Below are 17,787 nucleotides of genomic sequence, written 5' to 3' on the forward strand. Positions count from 1 at the left end.
TACTCCATGAGCTACTCTTGCAGCCCGTCTGCACTGCTCAGAGAACTTCATATCTGCCTGCACAACCACCCCCAAGTCCCTTTCATTCTCTACCACTGTCAGTGTAGTACCACAGAGTTGATACGTTGCTCTGGGGTTGCTGTTTCCCATGTGTAGTACTTTACATTTGTCAATGTTAAACTTCATTTGCCACCTCTCAGCCCATCTGCTCAACCTTTCCAGATCCTGTTGCAGCAGCATAGTGTCAGTAGTGTCCTTGACAACCCTGCCAACCTTTGTATCGTCTGCAAACTTGGACATTAAGCCCGATATACCATCATCAATATCATTTATAAATACAGAAAACAATAATGGACCCAACACTGAGCCCTGAGGGACTCCACTAATAACATCAGTCCACGATGAGCAGTGTCCATTGATTACCACTCTCTGTCTTCTCCCCCTCAACCACCCCTTTATCCATAGCAGCAATTTACCTCCAATGTCACACTGCTCCAATTTGTGTAGCAGTCTTCCATGTGCAACAGTATCAAAAGCCTTTCTAAGATCCAAGTATATAATATCAAAGTTATTCCCTGCATCCAGTTCTTTTGTGACTGCATCATAGTATCCAATCAAGTTGGTCAGGCAAGACTTCCCCTTTACAAAACCATGCTGTGTCTGAGCTATAACTGAAGTCTTGTCTAAATGATCCTGCAGTGCTTCTTTAACCAGTGCCTCCATTAATTTTCCTGGAACAGAAGTTAAGCTCACAGGTCTATTATTACTTGTGTCAGCCTTTGATCCTCCTTTGTGAATTGGGGTCACATTTGCACATTTCCAGTCTATGGGTACCTCCCCTGAGTCCAAGGAAGCTCTCATAATTATGGCTAAGGGTTTGCTTACTTCCTTTGCTGCCTCCTTTAATATAACTGGATAGATCCCATCCACCCCGGGTGCCTTTCTTGTGTTTATCTTCAACAGTTTCTCCTCCACTTTACTCCCAGTTATTTCAAGATTCTGTAGCTTACTGCTAGAGTTGAATACACCTCTGGCATTCCCCTCACTGAATAACTCCTCATGTGTGAATGTCGATGCAAAATATTCATTTAGTTTGTTAGCTACCTGAGCAGGATCATCAACAGTTGACCCATCAATATCAAGTGGACCAATCTGATTCATCCCCTTCCTTCTAGAGTTTACATAAGTAAAGAACTCTTTGCTGTTTTTCTTTGCATCCCTTGCCAAGGATTTCTCGTAATCTGCCTTCGCCTGCCTAACCTCCTTTGTAACTTGGTTGCATATCAACTTGTATCTATCATAGGCTTCTGTGTCATGTGTTAATTTGTATGTATCCCATGTATTTTTCTTCTCTGCCATATGCCTCATTAGTTCATCTGACATCCATTTTGGCCTAAACCTTGAACAATATTTCTTAGTTGGTATGTAAAGCCTAGTAGCTTCCAAGATAAGTTCTTTGAATGCTTCCCATTTTGAATTTGCTGTTTGTAACATCATCAGTTGGTCCCACTGTATAGAATTTAAATACTGTCTCAGTCCATCGTAGTCGCCTTTACGGAAGCAATAACCCTTCCCTTTACCCTTGATGGTAGTTACCTCTTTGAGTAAATCCCACTTCAGCACACTGTGATCACTGCCACCTAGTGGTTCATTTATCTGCAGATTCTTAATGCATGAAGAATCACTGCTGATAATCAAATCAAGAGTATTACTCCCTCTAGTTGCCTCCCGAACATGCTGATGTAGAAAACAATCATCCAATAAATCCACAAAAGCCCTGCTAGTGTGTGAGTAACCAGCCCCCAAATTTCAGTCAATATCTGGGAAATTAAAATCTCCCATTATAAGACACTCTGATTTACTGGCCCACTCTATTTCCCTGTACAGTTCCTTATTATACTCATCAGAGTCATTAGGCCTATAGCACACTCCTACTCTCAATTTTGATCTCCCAATGTTTATGTCACACCAAACTGACTCCACACTGCACTGTCCAGCGATGTCGACTGGCTTCACTTCCTTGGTTTTTATGTGTTTCTTAACTAATAGCATAACCCCTCCCCCCCTTCCTATCCTGTCTATCCTTTCTGTAGACGTTGTACTCCCCAAATTGCAGTTCTGCATCCCTTATATCTGTGTGACACCACGTCTCTGATATCCCAACAATATCTGCCTTCGATGTTTTGAGCAATACCTCAAATTCATCAAATTTATTTACTAAACTCCTAGCATTGGTGTACACGCAAGTATACCTGCACCTGTTTCTATTCTTAGCTACCCTAACACAACCCATGTGTTTACTTGTACCGCAATGGCCCCCAGCAGTCTCTGAAATACCATGCATCTTGTTTTTCAGGCTTCTGCTCATTCTAATAGAAGCAGTGCAAGAATCTCTTTCACCTCTGCCAGTGGCTACTGTCAATCTATTGGTCTTTGTCTCCCCCCAAGCTAGCAGTTTTCCGACCCACCTAACACTTCATGTGTGATGATGCTCCAGTAATAAAGGTATTCATGGCTGTATTCAACATAGGCATACAAAATCAGACACCAGAAATATAACTATTCACTATGGATTTTTGTTCGGGACAGCCTTGCAAGTCATTGTTATATTGATACAGTAATTGGACTTATCCGTTTTTCCATTTCGACAAGAGTTGCATAACCCTTTATTCAGAAACGGGATAATTTTTGGCCTCCATATATCTTATGTTGTTAATGGTTTCCTCTGCAATGTCAGTTTTCTTCCCTGGCTTCCTATATCCCCTAATTTTGTTTTTTATGAAGCATATTAGCATTGGCATTAGTAGATGCATATGATGCAAAAAAGCAAGCTTATACAGCATCAGCCAAAAAAAAAAAAAAAAACCTTCCCATTTCACCCATCCATTCATTCCAGATGTTTGTCTAGTTCTGCCTTGAATTTATTTAAGCTATCAACTTCCACAACAACAGATGGAAGTTTGTTCCAGCAATCAACTACCTGCTGGCTAAAGGAAAATTTCTGCACATCTATTCGACAACTGTCTTTTCTCAATTTCAGTTTATGCCCCCTCAAGTTTGTAATCTGAGCAAGAGGAAGAATCCCATCAACATTCAGCCTGCTCAATCCATTCAAGGCCCTATACACCTCAATCTGATCACCTCGCAGGTGCCTAGTCTCCAGATGCTGCAATTTGCAGAACTTAAGCCTTTCTTCGTAAGAGCACTCCTTTGTTCCCCTCAGCAGTCTTGTTGCCCTTCTCTGTACTCGTTCTAGTAACTCTAAATCTTTCATAAAATGAGGCTTCCATACCTGTACACAGTATTCAAGGTGTGGCTTGACCATTGCCTTATACAAGAGGATAATCACTTCCTTATTCCTGCTCGCAAAATTCCTCTATATCATTGACAAGACTCCTTGATCTACTCTGGCAGCCTGTCTGCACCGCTCATAAAACTTTATATCTGACTGCACAGTTACCCCCCCCAGGTCTCTCTCTCATTCTCCACTACCCTGAGTGTAACACCACCCAGTTAGTACATTTCTCTGGGGTTACTTCTACCCATATGTAGTACTTTGCACTTGTCAATGTTAAACTTCAGTTGCCACTTCTCAGCCCATCTGCCCAACTTATCCAGATCCTGTTGCAGCAGCATACTGTCATTACTGTTATTAACAATCCTCCCAACCTTTGTATCATCTGCATACTTGGCCATTAAGCTTGATATACCTTCATCAGTATCATTGATAAATATACAAAACCACGAGCCCAACACCGAGCCCTGGGGTCACCACTAATAACATTAGTCCACGAAGAGCAGTATCCATTGATTACCACTCTCTCTCTTTTCCCACTGAACAATCCTTTTATCCATTGTAGCAACTTGCTCTTAATTTCATACTGCTCCAATTTGTACAGTAGTCTTCCATGTGCAACAGTATCGAAAGCTTGCCGACTGGGCTAGCTTAATGGGTAAAGTGCCTGCCTGGCAACCCAAAGGTCGCGGGTTCGAATCCCGCCACGGACTTGGATCAGAGTAAAATGCAAAAACTTTGGGAGGTGTACTATGGCCACAGAAGCCAATGCACCAACAACTAACAAAAAAAAAAAAAAAAAAGCTTTCCTGAAATCCAAATATATGATATCAAAATTATTTTTTGCATCCAGTTCCTTTGTGACCACATAGTATCCAACCAGATTGGTCAGACAAGAGTTCCCTGACCACCAAATACGAAGGATGCAGAAAGATCAGGGAACGACCACCGCATACCCCGGAGCAATATGGCCTTAGTTGCTAATGCTCCTAAAAACCAAATAACAAACAAGAGTTCCCCTTAAGAACCCATGCTGTGTCTAAATTATTACTGCCATCTTGTCTAGATAATCCTGCAATGCTTCTTTAACCAGTGACTCCATTATTTTCCCTGGAACAGAAGTCAAACTAACAGGCTTGTAATTACTCACGTCACCCTTTGATGCCCCCTTTGTGAATTGGAGATACATTTGCACATCTCCAGTCTGTGGGGACTTCCCTGAGTTCAAGGGTGCTCTCATAATTATGGCTAAGTGTTTGCTTAATTTCTTTGCTGCCACCTTTAATATAACTGGATAGATCCCATCCACCCAGGTGCCTTCCTTATGTTTAACTTTACAATTTCTCCTCCACTTTACTCTCAGTTATTACAAAGTCATTTAACTCCCTTTTAGAGTTTGATAAACATCTGGCTCTCTCCTCCTTGAATGACTCCTCATGTGTGAATGTAGATGCAAAACACTCATTTAGTTTGGCAGCTATCTGAGAATGATCATCTGCAGACAAACCATTGATATCAAGTGGAGCAATCTGATTCATCCCCTTCCTTTTAGAGTTTATATAAGTAAAGAATTCTTTGCTGTTTTTCTTTGCATCCAATGACAAAGATTTCTCATAATCTGCCTTCGTTTGCCTAACCTTCTTTGTGACTTGATTACAGACTACTTTATATCTGTCATAGCCTAGTAGCTTCCAAGATTACTTCCTTGAATGCTTCCAATTCAGAATTTTCTGTTGGTAACATCATCAGTTGGTCCCACTCTATAGAACTTAAAAAATCTCTTAGACCACTATAGTTACCCTTATGAAAGCAAAAACCCTTCCCTTTACCCCGTGTGTCATGTGATTGGAATGCATACCTGCCATCTCTCCCGATTTGACAGAGATTGTCTTTTTTGACTTGTTTTGACCTCTGCTCAGGTGCCTAGTTTCCAAGCACTGCATTTTGCAGAACTGAAATCTTGTATTCTAACACTACTTTTTTATGTATTTGACTAATCTCATGGCTCTTCTTTGCACCTGTTCCAAGAGATGTACATCCTCCTTAAAATTAAGCTTCCAGATTGTGTGCAGTGCTCAAGATGTAGCCTGACCATTGTCTTATACAATAGAATAATGACTTTTTTGGCCCTCTTGGTAAAATACTTATATGTTATTACAGTACCCCATGAGCTGTCCTAGCCACCTGTCTGCACTGTTCAGAGAACTTCATGTTACACTATACAGTTACCACTAGGTTTCTTTTCTGCTGTGTTTATTGCATTTATCAGTGTTTAAACCTCAAGTTTCTCTTCCCAGCTCACATGCCTAATTTTTCTGGGTTGATTCCTGTCATTAATCATTCTTCCAACCTCTGTATCACCTGCAAACTTATACAATAAACTTGATGTGTATTCATCTAATAAATATTTAAAACAGCAGGCCCAGCATGAACACTGGGGATTCCACTAATAACATTAGTCCAAGAAGAGCAGTTCTTACTGATAACCATACTCCATCTTTTCCACTGAACCATCCCTTCATCCATAGCAGTATTTGTCCATAATACAACCTCCGGTATGAACAGCAGCCTTTCGTATGAAATGTTATCTTAAGCTTTGCTGAAATCTAAGTATATGATGTCAAAATTATTTTTTGCATCCAGTTCTTTTGTTACTGGAATCCCAGTAGCTAACCAGCTTGGTTGTAGATGTGTCTATCATCCAATAAATTCATGTTGTAATTTCCATTCCTGTCAAGGTGGTTGTGCATTAATTCTTTAACCGTTGACTTCATTATTATTTTTTTTCCTGGGACAAATGTCAAACTTACAAGTCTGTAATTACTCACTTTGCCATTTAATCTCCATCGTGAATAGAAGAGACCTCTGCACCTCTCCAATCTTGATAGTAATGGAGCCATATGGCAGTCGCAACATGAGTTTGTTAAAGAGAGCTCATGCCTCACCAATCTGATTAGCTATTATCAAGTTGTCACCAAGTACTACATGCAAAGAATAATTTTAACATTGTTTACTTAGATTTCAGTAAATCCTTTTGTTTTACGTTTGCTGATGATAAAGTTGTTTAATGATACTACTTAGGGTATCTAGATAAGCTAAAGCAGGTAGGCTGAAAAACAACTACTAAGGTTTAACAGTGATTTACTGGGGATTCCCCCCCCCGGGGGTTGCTGTTGTTTCCTTACATCATGTTGCTAATGCTGACCCTGTATATGTATTTATGACATTCCAACTAAGTGCAGTTCTACTGATGATGTTATATGAAGTAACTTGGGTGCTTATAACTGTTTTATAAGTTCTGTGTTTGTTAACTTATCTGGTATTATCCTTTTTAAATTATTCTCTGTATTGCTAAACTATAGGTGGTTAACAAACAATTTTAGATTCTAGAATGTATATCTCTTGTATTATATTTTCATATTTTAGATTAGACAAATAATACTGCCTAATCTAAAATATTTTTATTCTGTGGTTTCAATTGAACAACCATAAGTTAGGATTTGCTTTAAAAGCTGAAATTTCATTGCCATCAGACAAGTCCTGTTGGAGGTTTTACTGCTGAAAAGACTGTGTTTGGTATATCTAATATCACATGTGCACCACCCTCCACCCTTGGGATTGTCACAGACATTCTGTCAGATATGCCAGACGAGCTGTACTTGCTACGCTGATGGAACTGATATTCGGGTGACACTCAGTTCAAGTGGACCCAATTTCGTTGAAGTCTGGATGTGTGTCTGGATGAAGTCTGGATCTGGAAGTTAGCCAAATCCTCTGCTTGCACCTTCACGATGGTGGGATTGTTAGTAATCATGGGTATAACCTCCATGCTCAAGCACATGATGGATGATCACCCAGGTGTGAACCAACATAAGCAGGGGTTGAGGTGCAGCACCCACACCACATGGAGGAATGCCACCCCTCTATGTTACCAGGCAGTATTATGTGGTAGCTGACTCTCATCAGCCGGTGCAATACCACCACTTTGCTTATTGGAGGCTTGAAGTGGTGGAACCCATGTTTAGTCTCCAGAGCTAAGTTCCGGTCAACCCTTCCCCATCTCTTCCATCATGCAGTATGATTCATGACTTTTGAGGTCATGATGAACATCGTGGCAAGATCCAATCTTCCTTACGTTTCGAGAGTACAGCTCTAAAATGGTGTTCGCAGGCTGGCCACTAGTTAGTACACTGGACCGAACCTATTGGTAACTCTCTAGGAGGTTGTTGTTGTTGTTATTTGGTTTTTAGGAGCATTAGCAACTAAGGCCATATTGCTCCGAGAAATGCCGTGGTCATTCCCTGACCTTTCCGCATCCTCCGTATTTGGTGGTGACAGGCTCGAACCCCGGTCTAATCAAGAAGCGTGTGCTACGCACTGCTGCTCCTTCCCACCTGGCTACGGAGGCACCTCTCTAGGAGGCTTCTGGATCAGCTAATGTATAATCTTGCTACCTCTACTCTGCCAGATAGTGACTGGAGGAAGTCCGAGTAGTGTGTATGCGGGGGGCATTGTCGAGGCCACGTTATGTCAAGGACCTGGGTATATTCTTACCACGTGAACGCCATATCCAAAAAATTCATTACTTTGTACAGGGCGCCTCCGTAGGAGGTGGGAAGGAGCAGCAGTGCGTAGCACATGCTTCTTGATTAGACCGGGGTTCGAGCCCATCACCACTAAATACGGAGGATGCGGAAAGGTCAGGGAATGACCACCGCATATCCCGGAGCAATATGGCCTTAGTTGCTAATGCTCTTAAAAAAAAACCAAATAACAAATAACTTCATACAGCATGTCCCACCCACTTTTTCCTGCTATTGAATACACCGTGAATTGTCAAACTAATAGAGTAAGCTTATCTGCGAAAAGATCTAAACCTCCAAAACACTTCCTAATTCGTTTCACGAATATATGTGGTCTGAATTCTAACCTCAACGATGTCCATTTCCACTTGCAGTCTGCCAAACCCCATGTACTTTTTCTGACAGAATCTCAGTTATCAGTTGATTCAACTACTGCTCATCTCAGTTGCCTAAATTATTGGCTGTACGATTCATTTCACCTCAAAGGTAGTAGTTGTGCATATGTCCTTTCCGATATTCCCTGTCAGAGACTTGGTAATTTGGAATCTCCTCTTTTCGATCTTCTCTGGCTTAAAATCTCTCTACCTCATTGTGTCAAATTCATCTGTTGTCTCTACCGTTCTCCCATCTCCACTAATCACTTGGAGCTGTTTGACTTTCTCTCTTTGCAACTTGACTTTCTCCAGTCCAACTTTCGGCGTCTCCGTAGCCAGGTGGGAAGGAGCAGCAGTGCGTACCACACGCTTCTTGATTAGACCGGGGTTCGAGCCCGTCACCACCAAATATGGAGGATGCGGAAAGGTCAGGGAATGACCACCGCATATTCCGGAGCAATATGGCCTTAGTTGCTAATGCTCCTAAAAACCAAACAACAACAACAACAAGTCCAACTTTCCTAACAGTGAGGTAATTTTCCTTGGTGAATTTAATGTTCACAACTCCAGCTGGCTTTTATTTTCTAGTCACACTGACCCAGCTGGTCGAGATGCTGAGGCTTTTGCAATTACTAATGACTTCGTACAGATTGTTCATTTACCTACAAGAATACCGGACAATCCTAACCATACAGACAACGTGCTTGATCTTTTTCTCACAAACAACTCCTCTAAGTACATGGTCGAAATGAGAGGTCCTTTAGGCACCTCAGATCACAGCTTGGTGATTGTCTCTTCTCCAATGGAACTTTTATCTCATAGCTATTCTCAACCTCGTATTGTATGGCATTACAAGAACGCAAAATGGGATGACCTGCGAGATTTCGTTTCTTCATTTCCTTGGTTGGATTATTGTTTCAAAACTTATGATGTCAACGTTTGCTCACATCGTGTCAGTGAAATTATTGTTGCAGGAATGGAATCCTTTATCCCACACTCCACATTAAAATCTCGTCCTTTATCTAAACATTGGTTTTCCAATAAATGTGCTATGGCCGTTCAAAAGAAGAACATTGCATATCGTAATTGGCTTGTTTCTAATTCTTCAGTTTCGTTTTCTGCCTACACCAAAGCTCGCAACAATTGTAAAGCAGTTATTAATCAGTCCAAGCTAAGGTTTGAACAGGCTAAGAAGAGAAAACTTGCTTCTTGCCCTAATGGTAGCCAAGCATTCTGGTCTCTTGCCTAAGCTATTGGCTGCAACTTTTGCCCATCTATGCTCCCACCTCTGTCCAAACCAGATGGTTCTGTTGTCACTTCAGCCAAGGATAAAGCTGACTTGCTAGCATCCCATTTTTCCTCCAACTCGTGTATTAACCGATCTTGGTAAAACACCTCCTACCATTCCCGACACACTCCATTCAATGACTCCTATGGTCTTCCATCAAAAGGATGACAGAAGGATTTTGACGAATCTTGATGCTAAGAAAGCTCCAAGTCCCCGATGGTATTTCTCCACTTGTTCTCAAAACCTATGCTCCTGAACTTACTCCTGGTCTTTGCCACCTTTTTTTGCTTTCTTATTCTAAAGGTGTTTTTCCTTCTGCTTGGAAATTTGCTCATATTCAGCCAGTTCCTAAAAAAGGGTAATAAATCCCTCCCATCCAGTTATCATCCCATTGCAATTACTCTTTCTAAAGTAATGGAGAAATCAATTAACCGCCACCTCTTAAACTACCTAGAAATCTTTCGTCAGTGTCGATCCACTGACGATATTCTGGCTTATGTTACCCATTAGCCTTAGCATTTAGCATTAGCAAAGGCACGTGATGCAAGAAAGCAAGCTTATATAGCATTAGCCAAAAAAAAAAAAAAATATCCTTATTTCAGCCATCCATTCGCTCCAAATGTTTGTCAAGTTCTGCCTTGAATCGATTTAAGCTATCAACTTCTACAACAACTGATGGAAGTTTGTTCCGGCAATCAACCACCCACTGGCTAAAGGCAAACTTCCGCACATCTATCCTAAAACTGTCTTTCCTCAATTTCAATTTATGCCCTCTCAGGTGATTATTCTGAACAAGAGGAAGAATCCCATCACCATTGAGCATGTTCAAACCATTCAAGGCTTTATACAACTCAATCAGATCACCTCTCAGGTGTCTAGTCTCCAGACACTGTAATTTGCAAAACTTAAGACTTTCATCATAAGAGCAACCCTTTGTTCCATTCACTAATCTTGTTGCCCTTCTCTGTACTCGTTCCAACAACTCTACATCCTTAAAATGAGGCCTCCAGACCTGTATACAGTACTCAAAGTGTGGCCTGACCATTGCTTTATACAAGGAGATAATCACCTCCTTATCCCTGCTAGAAAAATTCCTGTATATCATTGACAAGACACCATGAACTACTCTTGCAGACCGTCTGCACTGCTCTGAAAACTTCATATCTGCCTGCACAATACCCCCAGATCCTTTTCATTCTCTACCACTGTCAGTGTGGTACCACAGAGTTGATACGTTACTCCGGGATTACTACTTCCCATATGTAGTACTTTACATTTGTCAATGTTACACTTCATTTGCCACTTCTCAGCCCATCTGCTCAGCTTTTCTAAATCCTGTTGCAGAAGTGTACTGTCATTAGTGTCATTAACAACCCTACCAACCTTCGTATCGTCTGCAAACGTGGACATTAAGCCTGATATACCATCATCAATATCATTTATAAATACAGAAAACAATGGACCCAACACTGAACCCTAAGGAACTCCACTAATAACATTAGGCCATGAAGAGCAGTGCCCATTAGTCCATGAAGATTAGTGTCCATACCACTCTCTGTCTTCTCCCACTCAATCATCCCTTTATCCATAGCAGCAATTTGTCTCCAGTGCCACACTGCTCCAATTTGTGCAGCAGTCTTCAATGTGCAACAGTATCAAAGGCTTTTCTAAGATCCAAATATATGATATCAAAGTTGTTCTTTGCATCCAGTTCCTTTGTGACTACATCATAGTATTCAATCAAATTAGTCAGACCAGACATCCCCTTAACAAACCCATGCTGTGTCCGAGCTATAACTGAAGTCTTGTCTAGATGATCCTGCAATGCTTCTTTAACCAGTGCCTCCATTAATTTCCCTGGAACAGAAGTTACACCAACAGGTCTGTGATTACCTGTGTCTCCCTTTGATCCTCCTTTGTGGATTGGGGTCACATTTGCACACCTCCAGTCCATGGGTACCTCCCCTGAGTCCAGGGAAGCTCTCATGATTATGGCTAGGGTTTTGCTTACTTCCTTTGCCGCCTCCCTTAATATAACTGGTTAGATTCCATCCACCCCAGGGTGCCTTTCTTGTGTTTATATTCAACAAATTCTCCTCCACTTTACTCTCATTTATTACAAGATTCTCTAGCTTACTACCAGAGTTGAATACACCTCTGGCATTCCCCTCCCTGAATAACTCCTCGTGTAAATGTCGATGCAAAATATTCATTTAGTTTGTTAGCTAACTGAGCAGGATCATCAACAGTTGAATCATCGATATGAAGTGGACCAATCTGATTCATCCCCTTTCTTCTAGATTTTACGTAAGTAAAGAACTCTTTACTGTTTTTCTTTGCATCCTTTGCCAAACATTTCTCGTAATCTGCCTTCGCCTGCCTAACCTCCTTTGTAACTTGGTTACAAACCAGCTTATTATATCTATCCATAGGCTTCTGTATCACATGTTAATTTATATGTATCCCATGCATTTTCTTCTCTGTCACATGTCTAATTAGTTCATCTGACATCCATTAGGCCTAAATCTTGAACAATATTTCTTTGTTGGTATGAAAAGCCTAGTAGCTTCCAAGATTAATTCTTTAAATGCTTCCCATTTTGAATTTCCTGTTGGTAAGATCATCAGTTGGCTCTGTATAGGATTTAAATACTGTCTCAGACCACTGTAGTCACCTTTACGAAAGCAAATACCCTTCCTTTACCCTTGATGGTAGTTACCACTTTGAGTAAATCCTACTTCAGCACACTGTGATCACTGCCACCTAGTGGTTCCTTTATGTGCAGATTCTTGATGCATAAAGAATCACTACTGATAATCAGATCAAGAGTATTACTTCCTCTAGTTGCCTGCCAAACATGCTGATGTAGAAAACGGTCATCCAATAAATCCACAAAAGCCTTTCTAGTGTGTGAGTGACCAACCCACAAATTCCAGTCAATATCTGGGAAATTAAAATCCCCCATTATAAGATGCTCTAATTTACTGACCTTCTCTATTTCTCTGCACATTTATGGACTAATTCAATGGAAAAGTTTGTTGAAACACAAGTAGTTGCTCTTGACATCTCAAAGGCTTTCGACCGTGTTTGGCATAAAGGTCTTCTAAACAAGCTTCCATCTTATGGTTTGCCAACTATTTTTTGTAATTGGTTATCCAGTTTTCTCTCTGATCGCTCACTGAGGGTGATGGTAGATGGCTCTCTGTCTTCTAACTTCTCCACTAATGCTGGTGTCCCCCAAGGTTCAGTTCTTTCCCCCAATCTTTTCCTCTTGTATATTAATGACCTTCTTCCATTGACTGGAAATCCTATCCTAGTTTATCCTAGAAATCCTAGTTTTGCCGATTATAGCACATTGCATTCCACTTTCCATTTTCAGAAACCTTTGTCCTGCTCAATCAGCTTCAAGTTCTCGAAAATTTGCTACTAATTCCTTACATGCCGATCTTCATGTAATTCTCCAGTGGGGCAAAGACAACTTAGTTGATTTCAATCCTTCTAAAACTCAGTCTTATCTTATATCTCGCAAAAAGGATTCTTCTGCTCCTATGCTTATCTTTGGTGACACTCCGATTTCTAGGCAAAATGATATATCTCTTCTGGGGATTACCCTGACTTCTAATCTCTCTTGGCACAAGCACACATTAGAAATATTGCTTCCTCTGCATCTAAAAAACTTGGTTTTTTCTTTCGCTCTCAGCATTTCTTTTCTTTCAAACAGCTGTTCACTCTGTACAAATTGCAAATCCGCCTTACTGTGGGATATGGTTCCCACATGCCCCCAAAACCTCTCTCAGGCTTCTTGATTCCGTTCAGAAGAGGGCAGTTAGATTAATTAATGATTCATCTCTTACAGAGTCTCTCCACTCGCTGTCTCATAGACGTACTGTTTCTGCTGCATGCCTCTTCTACAGATACTTCCATGGGCACTGTTCTTCTGAATTGGCTTCTATAATTCCCGCTCTCTCTTTCAAAATAGTCCGAACTCGTGCTGCCACCAGCCAACATCCATTTTCTGTCCAACTTCAAACTCACAGAACCAACTTTTCATCTTCTTCATTTATTCATTCAACTGCCGTTTTCTGGACCAACCTTCCGTCGTACTTTTTTCCTGAAAATTACAGTCTGCAGAAGTTCAAGTCCAATGTCAACAAATATCATCTTTCGTCTTCTCAACCTCCAACCCAAGCATGGTACTAAGTACTATAGGTTCTAATACCTCTCGTGTTTTGGGTTTACATTAAAAAAAAAAAAAAAGAAAGAAAAAAAGAAAACCTCCAATAAATACCTGGATACTGTGGTTTTATTTTGGCACCATTGCCACATCACTTCAATAATGTTTCATCCCCCCCCCCCATTTGGCTGCTGTTACATATACCGCTTACTTGGGTAGGCTTTTCACCAATGAATTCAGCAGGTATAGTCCTCCTAAAGCCAAATTGTAGACATAGATCTAAGAGGTCTGCAATCTGGCTAGAGAAAATATTTTTCATTTTATGTGATACAGTCTGGTTATAGACCACATGTCTGTATCGGCTGTAGAGCATTTGTCTGGACAAATGGCCTGTTGACTATTGCAGCAAGGTCTAGAAAGTATATGAGGTTGTTATTATTCTCTCTCTCTCACAACACACACACACACACACCATTAAATTTAATTGAAAAAATTACAGTGCATGAAAATTGTAATTTTTCTTGTGCTTTACATTAAAATTTATTTCTAAAAGTTGACTCACTCTTTCAGGTACGTCTTGTCATTGTGGATAGTATTGCATTCCATTTTCGTTATGGCTTTGACGAAAATTTTAGTCTCCGTACAAGACTCCTTAGTGACCTAAGGCGATCTTTTGTTCATGTTGCAACCAAATATAATTTGGCAGTAAGTACATAATAAATTTTTGTTTATGTTACTATATTTATGAATAAGGCCAATTTTGTGAAATACTGCTTTCCTCTGCCCCATACAAATATTTACCCTTGCTTGGCGTAAAAACGGACATATAGTAGTGGTAGCTGTAACTGCAAATATGGCCATGTTGGATGTAAGTTTTATATCTGATAATACCTTATCTTGTATGTCTTTATACAATCTCACTTTAAAATTATAAGTAAGAACGATTAAATAGGAAAGCTGTAACAAAACTAAAATTTCATCTCTAGAAATCAAAATTTCTGTTTAGGCTTAGTAAAGTTATAAACCAATACGAGTCATAATTTGCTTGCGTGACTTATTTTTATACAGGCATATGTTTAAACTTTTTTTATGTATGACATTGAGTTCTCATATTGGGCTACAGATAGGAATTTTCTCATTGGATCACACATTAAATGCCTTCTTATTTGGAGAAACAATGCTTTTTTTTTTTTTTTTTTTTTTTTTTTGGCTGATGCAATAGACTTGCTTTCTTGCATCATATGCCTCTGCTAATGCTATTTGTAATGTGCACAGATGGCTGTTTTGAATGGTGTTTTGTTGATTGGTATGTTAGCACCCATTATTAGCATTAGTAGAGGCATATGATGCAAGAAAGCAAGCTTTTGCAGCATCAGCCAAAAAAAAAAAAAAATGCTCCCATTTCACCCCTCCCTATCCAAGTTCCAAATACCTATCCAGCACAGCCTTAAATTTATTTAGACTATCAACTTCCACGACAAAAGATGGAAGTCTGTTCCACCAATCAACTACCCGCTGGTTAAAGGCAAACTTCCGCACAACTATACAACTGTCTTTCCTCAATTTGAATTTATGCCCTCTCAGGCGATTATTTAGAGCAAGAGGAAAAATTCCATCAGCAATGAGTATGCTCAAACCATTCAAGACTTTATACACTCAATCAGATCACCTTGCAAGTGCCTAGTCTCCAGACTAATCTGCAAAACTTAAGCCTTTCTTCGTAAGAGCAACCCTTCGTTCCATTCTCTGTACTCGTTCCAACAGCTCTACATCCTTCTTAAAATGAGGCCTCCAGACCTGTATACAGTACTCAAGGTGTGACCTGACCATTGCCTTATACAAGGGGATAATCGCCTCCTTATCCCTGCTGGAAAAATTCCTGTATACCATTGACAAGACACCATGAGCTACTCTTGCAGACCGTCTGCACTGCTCAGAAAACTTCATATCTACCTGTGCAATTACCCTCAGGTCCTTTTCATTCTCTACCACTGTTGGTGTAATACCACAGAGTTGGTACTGCCTGTTGATATTATGCCTCACCTGACAACCCAGTGCCAGTTAGCCATGCACTGGTTGCATGGGATCTGATGGATCCCTCACCAAAATAACTGTTGAGCATTTTTTGTTCATGGTTAATGGCTGAATATTTCAGTACCGTCCTAAATATAGACAGAGTTTTATTTCAACAGTTTTGGAAGTGAACAGTTATTGTTTACTTGGAATTAGTCCTTGTACCCCCCTCATGCTAGCAATTTTCCGAGCCACCTAACACTGCCTCGATAGCATCAGTAAATATTCTTGCACCCTTTCTATTTAAGTGTATCCCATCCCTGTAGAAGCAGTCTCTCCTGTTAACAAGTACAGACCAGGCTGAAAAAAATTCTACCCCTTGAGCATTGCACGATCTTTCCAGGGCCGAATTGATCCACAAGGCTTTCATCATATACTCCCTCCTATCATGTCTGAGCAGAATTGCAGGCAATTTCAAACCCTAATTCACGGCTTTTTTTCAACAGTGACCTGCACTTTTTTATGTAATTCTGCCGGTCTCCTACTCTTAATATCATTAGTGCCAACATGTACAACCCATGCACGGTACTAAGTACTATAGGTTCTAATATCTCTCGTGTTTGGGGTTTTCATAAAAAAAAAAAAAAAAAATCCTTATAGCCTAAACAGTAAATTCAACCACAAAATCATCAACAACAGTATAGAAGATGTCTGCATTTATGATAAGTTTCAAATGGTCAATGGTATTAGCAAACCCAGGTCCAATAAGAAGCACAGGAACCTAAGAACAAGATGAAACTCTGTAATCACAAATTAGGCAATTTTGCTCAGACCATAGCAGAATGGGACAGCAATTACACATAGTTACAGCCGATACATGACCTACTGTTTAACACTAAACATAGCGTACTAAATGCACTATATAAGTTCATCCATAAATTTGAATTCAAATCAAAACGCTTATCCCACCTGTTAAACGATATTTGTAAATTTAAGCTAAAATCCCTAAACAAGACAATAAATAAGGAGCAATCTACCATCATACTAAAATTTCATATTGCCATCATCTACAATATTAAGTGTTTACTCATATAATGACCTCCCAACAGCCAAAATATTCACATCAAAGCCAAGTGCAGATATGCAAAACCCTTCAGTCTCATAGCCTACAATTACAAATCCTTAGCTACGAACATTTACCAAATTTAACCCTGTTAGCATCGGTTGTATATGCCACCAGAAAAATCTACAGCCCTATGTTAATGCCCATTATGGAACATAATGGTAACTTAGAGGTCATACCTTATCCTGAGCTTAGAAAAATTATTTCATATGGGTATAAATTCAGTTTATGTACAAAAGTCAGTCTAACTACAATATTAAAAAAATAATAATAAATAAATAATTATATCAGGACCTTCTCAGTTACTGCTTCATTCTAGCTTATAAACACAATACACCTATAGAAATTTACCAAATGTGGATAAACACAGTGTTTGCAGATTTAATTAATAAATATATTCCTCCAATCTAATATGGTTCTCCACCCACGACTGGTATTATGTGCATAACCAGTTTATTATTACTCCAGTTGACAAAGCTTCCAACAACTATGCTTTCATATGCAAATTCTTTTACTTCCATACCTTAAATACAGAAATTAATTCAAGTGAAACTCACAGGCCTGTAAAAAGTTAATAGCCTTCAATAATAAATTAAAGCTTAATATTAATAATTATAAATTTCCTTACATATATTTCATACCCAAGTTTCATAGGAACCCGATAAACTTCAGATTTATTACTTCATGTAAAAACAGCTATGCCTATAAACCAGGTAAGGCCCTGAACTTACTCAAACCCATAATTAATATCCTACCTGACAGTAGGATTATTACCAACAATTTACCTGTATTAGTAGATGCCTTAAGTAAATGCAAGATATCACACATACAAATTTTTGACTTCCACAGTCTATTTATCAGTATTATCAAAGCAACTTGAAATCTGTCTTAAATAACCTGTACAATAAATACAAATATATAATTAATTGCCATCCAG

The 17,787-nt window shown here is 39.7% G+C and overlaps 1 protein-coding gene across 1 annotated transcript in view; it reads left to right on the top strand.

Moving 5' to 3' along the window:
- Positions 1-17,787, top strand: part of LOC150089126 (DNA repair protein RAD51 homolog 3-like) — a 98,177-nt gene that overhangs the window by 49,989 nt on the left and 30,401 nt on the right. Inside the window, exon 5 of the mRNA XM_090390340.1 lies at positions 14,285-14,419. Coding sequence (XP_090246466.1) covers positions 14,285-14,419 — 135 coding nt within the window. The remainder of the gene's footprint in view (positions 1-14,284; positions 14,420-17,787) is intronic.

This window comes from Mastigoproctus giganteus, chromosome 2, assembly GCF_048544385.1.
Source record: "Mastigoproctus giganteus isolate SK-2022 chromosome 2, ASM4854438v1, whole genome shotgun sequence".
NCBI classification, from domain to species: Eukaryota; Metazoa; Arthropoda; class Arachnida; order Uropygi; family Thelyphonidae; genus Mastigoproctus; species Mastigoproctus giganteus.